At 39.2% G+C, this 13919-nt stretch overlaps 1 protein-coding gene across 5 annotated transcripts in view; it reads left to right on the top strand.

Moving 5' to 3' along the window:
* The window catches only part of SHC3 (SHC adaptor protein 3), a 103963-nt gene extending 94831 nt beyond the window's left edge, over positions 1 to 9132 (top strand). For all 5 annotated transcript variants that reach the window (XM_046905840.1, XM_025145195.3, XM_040656351.2 and 2 more), the window contains 4 exons: positions 311 to 407; positions 1317 to 1511; positions 5042 to 5337; positions 8231 to 9132. In XM_046905840.1, coding sequence (XP_046761796.1) covers positions 311 to 407; positions 1317 to 1511; positions 5042 to 5337; positions 8231 to 8359 — 717 coding nt within the window. In that variant the 3' untranslated portion in view covers positions 8360 to 9132. The remainder of the gene's footprint in view (positions 1 to 310; positions 408 to 1316; positions 1512 to 5041; positions 5338 to 8230) is intronic.
* The last annotated feature ends 4787 nt before the right edge of the window (positions 9133 to 13919 follow it).

The following is a 13919-nucleotide window of genomic DNA, read 5'->3' as shown; positions in this document are numbered from 1 at the left end:
GAGAGTGCTCAGGGTGTCCACTGATCCCACATGTGGTTTCTTTTCCCGTAGGATGTCAGGGCTGCCTGTGGAGGCAAAAGCGTCATTTGGAATTAATAAAAGCAGGAAGGAGTGAAGTTTTCATGAAGGTCACCAGAAATATCTTACTCCTACACACATTTCTGAGATATGTATTTTGACACAATAATAAATCAGAAATGAAGAGTGGGAGTACACAGTGTACAACCAAGGAAATTGTCCAAGCCACTCATAATATACCAGAGTGTTTTGAAGATAATTGAAATTTTCTTTGCACATGTATCCATTCTAGTTTGCAGCAGGAGTGAGAAGAGAGAAAATCTATTACCAGAATCGTCACTTAGGAGACAAATTCAATGAAGACTGGCATGAGGAAACTGTTAAGCAAGGTGAGACTTGCTAGTTTTATCTCTAATACTGTATGACATCTTTGGTGTGCAAAGCACGTGGCAGTCTATTGCCTTGAAGCCTTAAGGCAATGAAATGCACTTCACTGATTCCTTTTGATAAGAATCTATTGCTGATACCAGTGTAAAGCATATGATAAATACCCCTGGCTAAATTATTTAATGTACGATTTTATAAAAATGTATATTTTGCAGAACAACTCATATATGCATTTGGCCCAAACTTTCAGCTATCTGGCTTGCCACGTTTTAAAGTCTGTAGTATTTAAAGACAGGCTTTTTGGTCTTTTCAGAAACTCTGATCCATAAGAATATGCAAGATGGAGTTTCCAAAGGAAGGGCCTAAAGTCAGCAGCTATTTTAAAATATGGAATAATGCATGTGTTTGCACATGATCTGTGCTCTAAAAGCAACAAATACTGTATCATTTTCATTTTTCTGTTGCCTGTAAGTTATATGGAAATCACATAAAAATGTCTGTATAAAATTTTACCCCATCCATCCTTAAGTGACAGCTTTGAGGTGTTTCTGGGGACTCTATTTTCAAATGCTGGAATATGTTATCTGGTGTTAATGTGCAGTTTGGGGACTCTGTTTCATTTCTTTTCCTCACAAGTCCCCAGCTGAATATAAGTTTTGAAATTCACAATCTTTATTTACAAAAAAAATTCCCTTCCTTCCTGAATAATTAAATTCATTGAAACACAGTTCTGTCCATTCATCAGCATTTTTTCCTACAAGATTTATCAGCTATTATCTTTCCAGCTCCCATTCCAGGTAATTTTAAACCTGTGGTGATGGGCTGTGATTTTATCATCTGGTCATTCTAACAACACAGTTCTGTAAAATACAAAAAGGAAGAAGAAGAAAAAAATCTCTTGAATTTTCTAGGACCCCTGGATATTTACAGTATGCCAGAAGGAAAATCAGAAGCAACTGCAAGAGCAGAGATGCCAATGTATGTGAACGCACAGCATATAAACATGGAAACTCTACTGGCACTTCAAGCAGATGCTGAAAGTGACATCAGTGGAAACACAGATAGTACCAAAGAGAGCAGCCCAGAAAAGGATCTTTTTGACATGAGTGAGCTCCTTTCCTTTTTATTCCCTTTCTAACAGGAGAATCAATACCTTTATGCATTAATTCTGCGTACAAATAATTATAGAATTGTCCAGATGGAATTTTAGTGTTCCAGTGAACTTAAGGTGAATTTTAGAAATCATAGTGGTTTCATATTTGATGTGGTTAAAAATGCAGTTGACCAAAGTCTTGAAGCTAGACTGTACTAAGTATGTTAATCTGAGCTGAAACTTTTATTGTCCATAGCATCATGGCTATCTGTGTCAGAAGAGAAATTAACCATGGACCTCGTCATGTGGGAAAGTGAGTGAATGGCTGGAGAACTACCTCCTTGCCTGCCCTATGTGGTACTAAGAAGTCAATGCATACAGCAAAAAACTTTATGGAGCATGAAAACTGAGTGGGAAATTACAAGAGTCTGTTATCTCTTCCTCTGGGTAGAATGACAATCCTACCTAGCTATCTATTTTAACTTGGGAGTCAGGTTTCCCAAAGTCACTATCTACAGTCTTAAAATAGAGATTTAAGCATCAGCATCAGCATTATTTTGCTGCTGCTCCTACCCATAAACAGTGTTTTTAGTCATGAGCAGATACTTAAAAAAAAAAGTATAGGCAAAGTTGTTTGATGCATAGAAAACTTTTCTTGTTGTCTTACTCTCCCTACGTCCATTCAATTGCTGATGTGATTTATTCAATTTAGTTCATATAACTAAAAGGCAGTGAGACAAAGTGATAGGTGCCTGCATGTTATGTATATTATAGAATGGCCTGGGTTGAAAAGGACCACAATGATCACCTAGTTCCAACCCCCCTACTATGTGCAGGGTCAACAACCACTAGACCAGGCTGTGCAGAGCCACATCCAGCCTGGCCTTGAATGCCTCCAGGAATTGGGCATCTACAACCTCCTTGGGCAACTTGTTCCAGTGTATCACCACCCTCTGAGTGAAAAACTTTCTCCTAATATCTAACGTAAACCTCCCCTGTCTCAGTTTAAAACTGTTCCCCCTTGTCCTATCACTATCCACCCTTGTAAATAGCTGTTTTGCTTCCTGTTTATATGCTCCGTTCAAGTACTGCTGCAATGAGGTCTCCCCAGAGCCTCCTCTTCTCCAAGCTAAACAATCCCAGTACCCTCAACCTTTCCTCATAGAAGAGGTGCTCCAGCCTTCTGATCATCTTAGTGACCCTCCTCTGGATGCACTCCAAAAGCTCCATGTCCTTCCTGTACTGGGGGCCCCAGTACTCCAGGTCGGGCCTCACAAGAGCTGAGTAGAGGGGCACAATCATCTCCCTCTCCCTACTGGACACTGCTTTTTTAATGCAGCTCAGAACATAGTTGGCCTTCTGGGCTGCAAGTGCACACTGCTGGCTCATGTCCAGCTTCTCATCTACCAGGACCTTCAAGTCCTTCTCCGCAGGATTGCTCTCAAGGAGATCTTCCCCCACTTTGTATAAATACCTGGGATTGCCCTGACCCAAGTGCAGCACCCTGCACTTGGCCTTATTGAACCTCATTAGGTTCTCATGGGCCCACTTCTCCAGCCTGTCCAGGTCCCTCTGGATGGCTTCCCTTCCTTCCAATGTATTGACTGCACCACTCAGCTTGGTGTCATCCACGAACTTACTGAGGGTGCACTCGATGCCATCGTCTATGTCATTGATGAAGATGTTGAAGAGCACTGGCCCCAAGACCAACCCCTGAGGGACACCACTTGTGACCGGCCTCCATCCAGACACAGGACCATTAATCTCAACCCTCTGACTGCGTCCAGCCAGCCAATTCCTAATCCATTGAACAGTCCATCCTTCAAATCCACACCTCTCCAATTTAGCGAGAAGGATATGGTGAGGGACCATGTCAAAGGCCTTGCAGAAGTCCAGGTAGATGACTTCCATCACCCTTCTCCCGTCCACCGAAGCTGTCACTCCATGACAGAAGGCCACCAGATTGGTCAGGCACAGTCTGCCCTTAGTGAAGCCATGCTGGCTGTCTCAAATCACCTCTTTATCTTGTACATGCATTAACATAGCTTCTAGGAGGATCTGCTCCATGATCTTCCCAGGCAGAGAGGTAGAGGCTCACTGGCCTGTAGTTCCCTGGGTCTGCCTGTCTCCATTTCTTATATCTCAGCCAAATCTGTCTTTCTGGCATGTTTTCACTGATTTTAGAATGAAAGAAAGGGAGAGGGGAGAAAGTTAGAGTGTACATATGTACGAAATAAGAAAAGTCTGCTGTCTGAAATTATGCATGTTAACATTGATTTCTAACAGCTTTGCCCTTAAAATGTAGACATGCTTACCTCTATACTGCACATATTCTTTTCCTAAAAATGAAAACTGATTTCTCATGTTCCAACCTGCATTATACTTTATTGACCATTGGAACATAATGGAAAAGTAGTACCTGAAAATATGTCAACTAGAACAAAGTTAGTTATTTGTCAAGTTAAGCATGGGCTTTGTGCAGACTGTAATGTAGTGAAGACATACACAAGATAGATTTAAGAATTAGCCAAATTGTGACAGCCCTGTATGTGTCCTTTCAATCTGACCTAAAAAAACTTCTCAGTGGTGCTGTGTAAGTATGGCTATGTGTCCCTAGAGTCAGAGCAATCTATTTAGAGCTTCTGTAATGCCTCACAGTACTGCTCTGCAGATGTCTTTTAGTAAGTCTAGTGGGCACAAAAAAATATGTCTTTTGAATATGCTCTAGCTGGCCAAATGAAAATCTGAAAGAGCAAATAGCTTCTGTACAGCCTATAATGAAGCATGCACTGACCTATTTACTATTTCTGTAGGACTGCTGGGATATTTAATGACACATCTTTTCATTCCACTCTTGGGATTAAAGATTCAGCTGAAATTTAAAATATTGTTTCTCAAAGGTTGATTTCACTGAGGTAAATCACACTACAGATGTCGTCACTACAGGTGTCAGTCTGCCTCTGTGTCACAAAGTCCCCTCCCTAAGCTGAGGCTTGGAGGAGACTGAGTAATCAGGGTGACTGATTCTTTCCAGAGATACCAATGAGCTGGAGACTCAGTAATGGATAACTGTTAAGTGAGTATGTTGCTTGATGATGGAACAGATATGATTATAATGACTTTGGGTACTAGTATTATGCAATTTATTTGAAATGAGACTGAATGATGTAATTGGTAAGGCAAAAGCACAGCTTTGCTCTGTACCAGGGTATATAACTACAGCTGTTGACAATGGCCATTTCTGAAATAAAATCACTATCTTTCAAAAGTTCATGCCAAGGTTCACTTTGATTTTTGTCTCTATATTTTTGCATGTCACATATTATTTTAACGTATTACACTCTCTGGTCTTAGTATATGACATAAATCAGTAGGCCCAGCAGCACACCTCTCTCTCTCTTTTTTTATTCTTTTTTTTCCCTAAAGATAAAGAGAAGCTGCTGTAACACAAAATAAGTACAGTTTAAAATGACTGGAATATCACTGTTTTGCAATATGATTTACCTCTGAATAATCTTGTACCTATTTTATTTCCACAACTAGAACCATTTGAAGATGCCCTCAAGAACCAAACGTCTGAGCCTGTGCTGAGTAAATTGACTTCTGTTGAATGTACTAGTCCTCTCTTATGTAGAGCTGCTGACTGGACTAGAACAGAAGACCTGAGTATAGAGCCATGGTATCAAGGAGAGATGAGCAGGAAAGAAGCTGAACAGCTGTTAAAGAAATGTGGAGACTTCCTTGTGAGAAAGAGTACCACAAATCCAGGTTCTTACGTGTTGACAGGCATGCAGAATGGACAAGCCAAACACCTTCTTTTGGTGGACCCAGAAGGAACTGTAAGTGTGACTCAGTAATACAGGAGGTTTTCGACTTTGTATTTTCTCCGAATGTTTAAGCTTATTTGCAACTGATGACAGCCTCATGTTAGATGCCAATTACATCTGTTTCTTTTCTAATGCCTAGGAGAAGATGTACTGCATGAATTCTGCACACTGTAGGGGTAGGTGAAGACATCCTGCTTGACTGAGGCAAACTGCAGGACGCCTAGGGACGTGGTTCCCCAGCTTTGGCCACTGCAGTATTGTCTTACTCAAAAGTGTAGCTAAGTCCTTATTTAATCTTCTAGCTGCTAGAAGATGTAGCCATGCAAGTTCAACCAGCCTTTTTGCCAGCAGTTTTGAGGACCAAGACCAAGCCCCCCAGGCCATGAAGTTTTCCAGCCCTGAAAGCTAGGAGACAGGTGGGGTAAAAACTACACCATCACTTTGCTGCACAGAGACTCCTTTAGCTGATGAAGCCTCCCAGCAGCAGCACAGTGAGTGCCAAGAACTACTTTTTCTCTGGTTGTCCTGTTGCACTTCCAGGGAGGCTGAGGCAGGCTTCAGGGAGCATTGGTGTACTTTAATCTTGGCTCCTGGTAGCTGGCAACTGGCAACTCGTCTTATGCTATAAAGAGCAGCATTAAAAGACACAAAGTAAATGAGAAACCCCTGGAAAGGAGATGGCCTGTTGGCAACCATTTCAGCTAAGAAACCTGCAGAAGGAAGACCTGGAGAATCGTGCTGGTCTTGTGGACTCTAACCAGAATAACCATAGCCCTCTCTGGCCTACTTACCCACCATTGCCACACGAGGGCAGTCAAAGAATGTTTTTAACACTTCTATGTTCCAGCTCCTGGCCTGAGCTCTACCAGTAGGAGTAGCCTCTTTCTTTAAAATGTCGGTGGGTGCTTGCTGATTCCTGCAGTAGGATCCCCTAATTCTTTTTTTTTTTTTTTTAAATAAGCACTACAGGCTACTTTCTGCAAGGAATATGTTGCTATGTGGTGTGGCAGATGCAGAGATGTGAAGCCAGGAGGTATGGAAGCCTGATGATAGCCACGTATCTGTTACTCCTCTTGCTGGCAGGGAGTACTAAGGCCAGGGATGGTTTCTGCACACCTTGGCAGGGCTCTCCTGCTGCTTTGCAGCAGGTTTGGCTGACTCAGGAGGCACCACTCAGTAATGATAGCCTTTCCATAGCTATATTTAGGTTAGTGGAGCTGTATGAACTGTGGGGTCCCGACACAGCTCCTGAGCAGCCTCGTTTGTGATTTGTCAGGCAGGCCTCAGCAGTATGCTGGTGGCATGTGCTTCTCTGCATGGCCTCGGAGTGATAATCTGTAAAAGCTAGCTCATACAAAGAGTGCATGACAGCTGCTTCAGACACAGATTATCCAGCAGCATGTTACAGCCTATCAAGGTCTGTTTTGAGAGCAGTTAATTGTCCTGATGCTTCTACTCTGATCCAGCTCACAAAAAAACAAAACAAAACAAAACAACAACAACAACAAAAACCCACTTGTTTAGATAAGGCATGCTAAAGGCAAGGACTGCAAACTTCCTACTGGGTTTAGGATCAGAGCTTGAATCCTAGTGAGGGTGATGTGTTCTGCTGATGGTGAGAAAACTCTAACTTGAGTTGAGAGGACTGAAAGTATCTTGGTTTGAATATAGGTAATGAAAGCTCCTGTTGTTATAAATATATCTTAATTTTCAAAATACAGCTTTGCAAAATTACATGGGGTGGTGTTTTAAAGAAGTATGAAAAATCATGAGAGCCTGCTGGTTTTCTTTAGTGACACAGCTACGTGCAGCTGAGTGGAAGGTATCATTTGCTATCAGAGTTGTTTGTTGTTTTTTTTTCCTGTGATATTGTATCCCAAATTCTAATAATGTTACCTGAACTTTATTATGAAGACTGATATATTTCAAGTGAGGTGCTCACTAAAGCACCTTTCTGGAAAGATTTAACAAAATGTTAGATATTTTCGAGAAAAGTTGAAGGAAAATAGATGATATGCTTAATTTTAGAGCAGTATCTGTATACTTTTTCTTGTGACACTGTAGTGCCATCCCAATACCGAGCACTATTTCAGCTTTACTCTGCCTGTGGGACTATATGCCTTAAGTAGTTTGTGTAAAAAGGAAAAAAAATGTTTAGAGAAGATGAAGTTATAAATCTAAATATCTCTTTGTAATATAAATTATGTTTTGTTCTGTCCTAGCTTTTGACTGGTTTACCTTGCAACATTAGTTTTCTCATATCACAGATGTAATAATTCACTCAGCAGGATACTGGTACAAATGCTAGTAAGAGGGCCAGAGAAAATGATATGTCCTAAAGTGTTTCAGTTTCAAAGTCCCAAGCAGATACTATGCATGCAGCATGGGGCAAGCCCAAGCCAAATAGAAGTGGTGTCTGGTCACCTTCAGGGAAAGGGAATTTTCCAGTGGAAGCCAGTGATGTTTTTTGGTACCTTCTTTGTTGAGGGAAAGGCAGAGATGCTAAAGTGCACAGACAGGTTCTGCTGTTGCCAGGGGAAAAAAAAAAAAAAAAAAAAAGTGAAAACACTTAAAAGGAGCCCTTAATTTCTTGAAGAAGAGAACTTGAGCTAAAAGTCCATCTTACAGCAAAGCAAAATGTTTAATGGAAGCTTTTCAAGCAGATCTATTCATCAAGTGTAAATAACAGTACACTGGCCCATAGGGAGCTAGCCAAGTATCTATTTGGAGAGACTAAAAGAGTCATAGACAAAACAGAGACTAATTTCTACTGTTTCTGATGGGAGAGCAATCACTCCCTAAGACATGATCAATTGTCCCATTTTATTATTAGAGAATTTGGTGCAAAGTTAAGGGGAAAAGTATTTTCCTGCTTAATCTATCTTCTTGCATCCTTTTTTTGAAGGTTCGTACAAAAGATCGTGTCTTTGACAGCATAAGTCATCTCATCAATCATCACCTTGAGAATAATTTGCCAATAGTTTCTTCTGGGAGCAAACTCTGCCTGCAGCAGCCTGCTGAGAGGAAACACTGACTCCAGATAATTCTTTCAGTTTTTGTAACTTGCAAGCTATAACTGGTGAAAATTGCAGACCTCAAAGTGTATCTTAAAAAAAAAAGAAAGAAAGAAAAAAAAAAGCATATTCCCTTATATTTCACCAGTATGTTTCATTTAGTTTTAAGAAACCCTCTCTCACATGGTACACTTGAAAATTCTCAATGCTTTATGTGGACATGAAGTCACAACAATTTTTCTTAAAAAGTAATTTCAATAAAATTGTTCTGATTCCCTATTATGAATATTAAGTGTATATATACACATTATACATAAACACAATATATATTTATATTTTTCAAGTCAGTCTGTTGATGGTATAGAACTAATTTTCTGTGCCATGTGTTTTTAACTGAAGAAAATTGCCAGTTGTGATTGTTCAGATAAAAACAGAATACAGCAGTCTCAATTTCTTGAGGAAACAAAAAAGAGCATCTTATTTATGATTTTATCTAAGGAGCACAACTATGGGGATAACAGTTGGATCACACTGCTTAAATGCTATGTAAGGAGAGTGAATTCAGCAACTTGTACTCCAGCTCAGAATTTTAACATAAAAGGATTTTTAAATGTGTTATTCAGTGTTACAGACATCAAAAGCATTTTATCTTTCTGATATCAATTCTGAATTCTTGTATGATACTACTCAAAGCATTTGTATCTAGCTTTAACAATGATTTGGTGTGATCTCTCTGTGTACAAGATGTATGCATTTGGTTGTTTTTAATTATAACAATATTCTGCAACTTGAATTTTTTAATTTGAGTGATAAAGTTATTTATAGATAGTTCTCTGATTATAGTGAAGAGCTAGGTGTCCTAGACTATCAGTTTCCAGTGGATATGTTATACACTGATTAGACAAGTTCCAGTAGCGTGTGTTTAGTAGGCTTAATGCAAAACATGAGTGGTTAGTCAAAGATGTTTGAAAAGAACTTTTCTTCTTATAAAAACTGAAAACTGGTAACACGCAGTGATCAGTTCTGCAAATTATGTAATTTGCATTTATCAAGTTACTAGGTGCCTCTTTGAAAGTATAACTTGACTTTGGCCTTCAGCAAGTGATAGTGCAAATATCAGCTTTTCTCTAAATATCGATTTAAATAAAGATGCATTTCTGGCAAATACATCCTTGACTTTTGGTACTGGGAAATGTTTTGATGAAGGTTTGTGCTGTTCGAGTGTAAGGACTATATGAATTTATCTTCCTAGAGCCTGTAAAATGTAAAATCATTGGGCCACATTCAGTAGACAAGTTCATGTTGTGGCAAAGTTTTAGCTAGAGCCATGATTTCGCCTTCAGCATTCCAAGGTCACCAGCACCAGCATCTCAAATCAAATCAATAGACTTGATTTGTAATGGCCAAAACTCAGGAGGATACGTCTAGGTTAGGCACCTATCTGTGCTGATGTAGCCAAATGTAGAAGAGACATTTGCTTTTAAGAATTTTGAAAGTTTAAGAATTTGTTATATAAATACCAAACTGACGGAAAAATTCATTTTAAATGAATTCAGATAGCATCATTATATATGTGTGTGTGTATATATATATATATATATATATATATATATAACAGAAAGAAAAAGACCAAAACACAAAAAAACTTACCACAGCCTCAGGACCTTTTGCTTTGAAACGTGATGAAGTTGCAACTTTGGAAAGTTCTTTTGGTTGCTCTTGAGAACAAAACTTGTTAGGGACTCTAAGACTGATCATGTGACCTATGCCATAGAAGTATTTTTGATTCTGTAAACAAGACATTCTGAAACCAAACTAAGACATTCAGTGAACCAAATGTTCCCAATTCATTTTGACTGCAGCTAGTTATTAGGTTTCCAGGTCTGGGTGCAAGCTGAGACCAAAGTAAGGAAATCAAATGAGCATGGCACAAATTAGCATGGCAATGGGACAAGTGGAATTCTTAAGACCTAGGTTGTCCTTTTACCAGGTTAGAATTTGCAAGGGAAAGTGAAGAGACCCCAAAGCAGTATCAATCAGATTGATTTTATTGATGAGTTTCCATTCTTACCCTATTTCCATCTGAAGTATCTCAACTGACATCTTTTTTTCATCACCGGTCATTCTGGGCTCCCACCTTCCTACAACCATGTCCTGGAATGTTTTTACTGTGGTATCACTAGTTGTAAGAGAATGTCTCTTCTGTACTTCAAGCATGATTCTGTATCACTTCAGAAAATGTCAAGTGCCTAATCTCCTCAGATGCCTCCAAAAATCCCACCAGCTGCCTATCTCTGGTTTAGACTCCTAAGTACCTTGTCAACGTATGCCTGGAAAAATGTGACAAGACGCAGGTGTATGACTGAAGGCACTAAATACAGACTGAAATAAGCAGCTAATTTTTTTGCTGTTGTTCTAATGGTAGCCTTAATAACTTAGAAGCCAAATAGCTGCATGTTTTGGAAATCAAAGCAAGTGTCAAGGAGACATAAAATGAAAAATCTTGACAGAAATATAGTTCCCTAAACTATATGTTACAGACTGCTTCCAGGAAAATGTGGTTGTTTGAGGCTGTTCTGTCAACTCATCCAATTTACTGTCTGTCCACTGATGTTGTAAGGGTTACATGCAGCTTGATTGGGCACAGTTTAGTCCTAGGTGTTTGGAGCTGCAACAATGTCCTGCTCTGTCAGTGTCCTGGGAGACTCTGGTCAGATGGTAAGGTGCAGATCCTATTCTAAGTTACTGGGAATGACCTTGAAACTAGTCAAAAAGGAAAAACATAGGGGCAAATCAAAGTTCCTTTTGCACTACCACTGCTTTTTTTTTTTTTTGTCATTGTTACTCTCATAGATCTAGTTTTCCTCCACATGATAATGCTATAAAAATTGTATAACCATTTAGATACAAGATCCTAAACTAAAGCCATTAGAGTTAAGGAGTCAGGACTCATTTCTGTGAGGAAACACCACTGTAGGCAACTGAGGATACATGAAGTTATGAGACTGATTTGAATGCTGTACAATTAACTAAAAACTGTACTGCCAACACCATTACAATTTGAACCTTCTAATGTTCGCCTTTGGTTTTGAGTTGCCTCTCCTTTTGATTCTCTTCTCCTATGTAGTCCCAAGGGCTACACACTTGCTTGTTTAAAAATATGATGATCATTTAATACCATGACTACAAGAGCTGGGATTTAACTGAAAGAACAAATTTACTAGGCTCAATAGAAATCACTGAGATCAGACAATATTGTGGTATCCTTTTATATTTTCCCAGGGAATCGTTGAGAAGTTACAAATGAAAGTGAATCAGAAAATCTCAGTATCAGTTTTGATTCCAGTTGTATTGCTACTCTCTGAACTACAGACAATTTAAATACATTAGACTCCTCTAAACAAAACAAGTGAAACAAATGCTTCTGATTGATTCTTTTTAAAGATGAATTATTCCAATAATAACATTTTCCACTGAAGCTGGGAATGCTAGATTGGAGAGCTGAGGTACAGTCACGTTCCCAAATTTTCAGTTACTTCAGATGCTTTACAATGAAACCTCAAAGGTAGAAAACATGAGCTGAAAACTTAATTACCTTCTGACTTCAATGAGAGTTTGTGCAGTTTGAGGTCTCCCTCACTCTCCTCCCTAACAAAAAAAAAAGGGTGTTCAGGTTGGCTGTGCTTCAATGTGGGAGGAGAGGCAACCTCCATGGTTTACTGCTTACATGCCAAGGACTTTGCACACGAGGAGAGGGTAGAAGAGGAGAAGGTACAGTAGCTTCCTCCACTGCAAATCCTACAGGGCTCTATCAGAAATGTATCTGCTGCACTTGTCCAACAAAAAGAAAAGAACAAAGGAGACAGGTCTCAGACTAGGATTTGAGTATAAAATGAGCACTGTCACATGAAGAAAATGTTTACTAACTGCCTGTTGCTATCTGGCAACACTAAATTTCTAATATCCTGGTATCATTCTTCTCCTTTCCATTACAAAATGCTCACATTTCTTATTATCATGGTCCCCAGGCATCAGGATGTGCAGTAAGAGGAGAATTCATAACGTTTATACCACAGTGCAACTGTTGCTGGCATATCAAGTGCCAGCTACAGTATTCATAATAGAATATATGCGTATTTTGATATTTGTAAGTAGTAAATGCTCCACTTCAAAACAGTTTTGCAGCCTCTAAGACATTTGCATCTCTAGAACAGAAACTTACAATCTGTGCATGTTCTGACAACATGTTACAAATCAGCTTTCAAACCTTTGTTCTCAGAACTGCATGTCTATGTGAAGTGGTGAAACAAAGAATTTTTAATGTAAACCATATTTCCCTTAAAAAAAAAAAAAAAAAAAAAAGAGCTGAAGTAATAACTACACTTTCCTTTTGATATACCAGACAGTCTCACAACATGCTTATAAGAAATCCAAATACAGATTTACCTCAATTGCCGAAAAAACATGTTGGTTTGCACAGTCTTTTTTGTGCAAAACTTTGTACCTCTCCACTCTCCAAGCTGTCTCAAAGCCGTCAGGATATGGAGCTAATTATTACTCCATTTCTTATTCTGCTCACACATACTCAGTGTCTGTGAACTTTGCTCACATCCATACTGCAGCAGTAAAATGCACAAGGCTGTGTAGTGGATAACACAGACATAATGATTTGCCTGCAGTTAACCAGAGACTTGGGGAAAGCCAGAAGGTGAAAACTGCCTTGGGATAAAAGATCCTGGGGGTTAGAAGTATGAACCAATAGGCATGTAAGCCACTGATAAGACTAAAGAGCTGTCACCAAATTATAAACATGCTAATTGGCTGACAGGGTTAAAGCAGAACCACAGCAAGAGGAATTGCAAAACACTTGAGCAATGCCTAAGGCTCATCTTTTTGTGAGACGGTCCTGATCTGTTCCTCTGCATTCTCCAACATGAGCATCATGTATGGCCTCCCCTGAGAGTGAGCAACAGTTTTTAAAAACCTTTTTTAAAATCTCAGTAAGGGGGATAAGATTTGAGAGCTGTAGGTTTCTAGCCAAAGTACTCTATAGTGGAAAAGCTAACGGAAACCTTGTTTGACAACAGCACAAGCTGTGAAAAACAAAAGAAAAAGGAAGTTGAAACTAGGTGATTCATTCCACTAACCCATTTTGTGGGAGAGTGGAAGGATGACTCAGACAACGAATGTAGCCTCAAATTCTGAGATTAAGATGCAGGCTAACAGTTCCTGTAGTAGTTATTGTGAAGGTCGAATAACAAAGGATAAATGACAGCTTGCCCTTCTTTTTCTTCAGTGAGTCAAAAACTACCCAAAACACCCAAATACTCATTCTAAAACAGTGATTTTTTTCATTAAGTGAAGAATGTAAAGATTAGAATGTAAAGATTGGTAGGAGATAAACATCTTGTGTTGTGGCTGGACTGATGTGATAATCCGTTCTAAGTAAAGTTCTGGAGAGTTATATCTTGAGGGAAGACGGGTTCCTTCTTTTGAGGTAAATGTTTTTCTTCATATTTTGTGGACAACAATGAAAGAAAAAAGTGGCTATTTTGCTGTAAAAGGGAGTCTGACTATATA

The sequence above is a fragment of the Gallus gallus genome, chromosome Z (assembly GCF_016699485.2).
Source record: "Gallus gallus isolate bGalGal1 chromosome Z, bGalGal1.mat.broiler.GRCg7b, whole genome shotgun sequence".
NCBI classification, from domain to species: Eukaryota; Metazoa; Chordata; class Aves; order Galliformes; family Phasianidae; genus Gallus; species Gallus gallus.
Note: the sequence above shows the minus strand (reverse complement) of the source record. Positions and strands in the feature narration are given on the sequence as shown.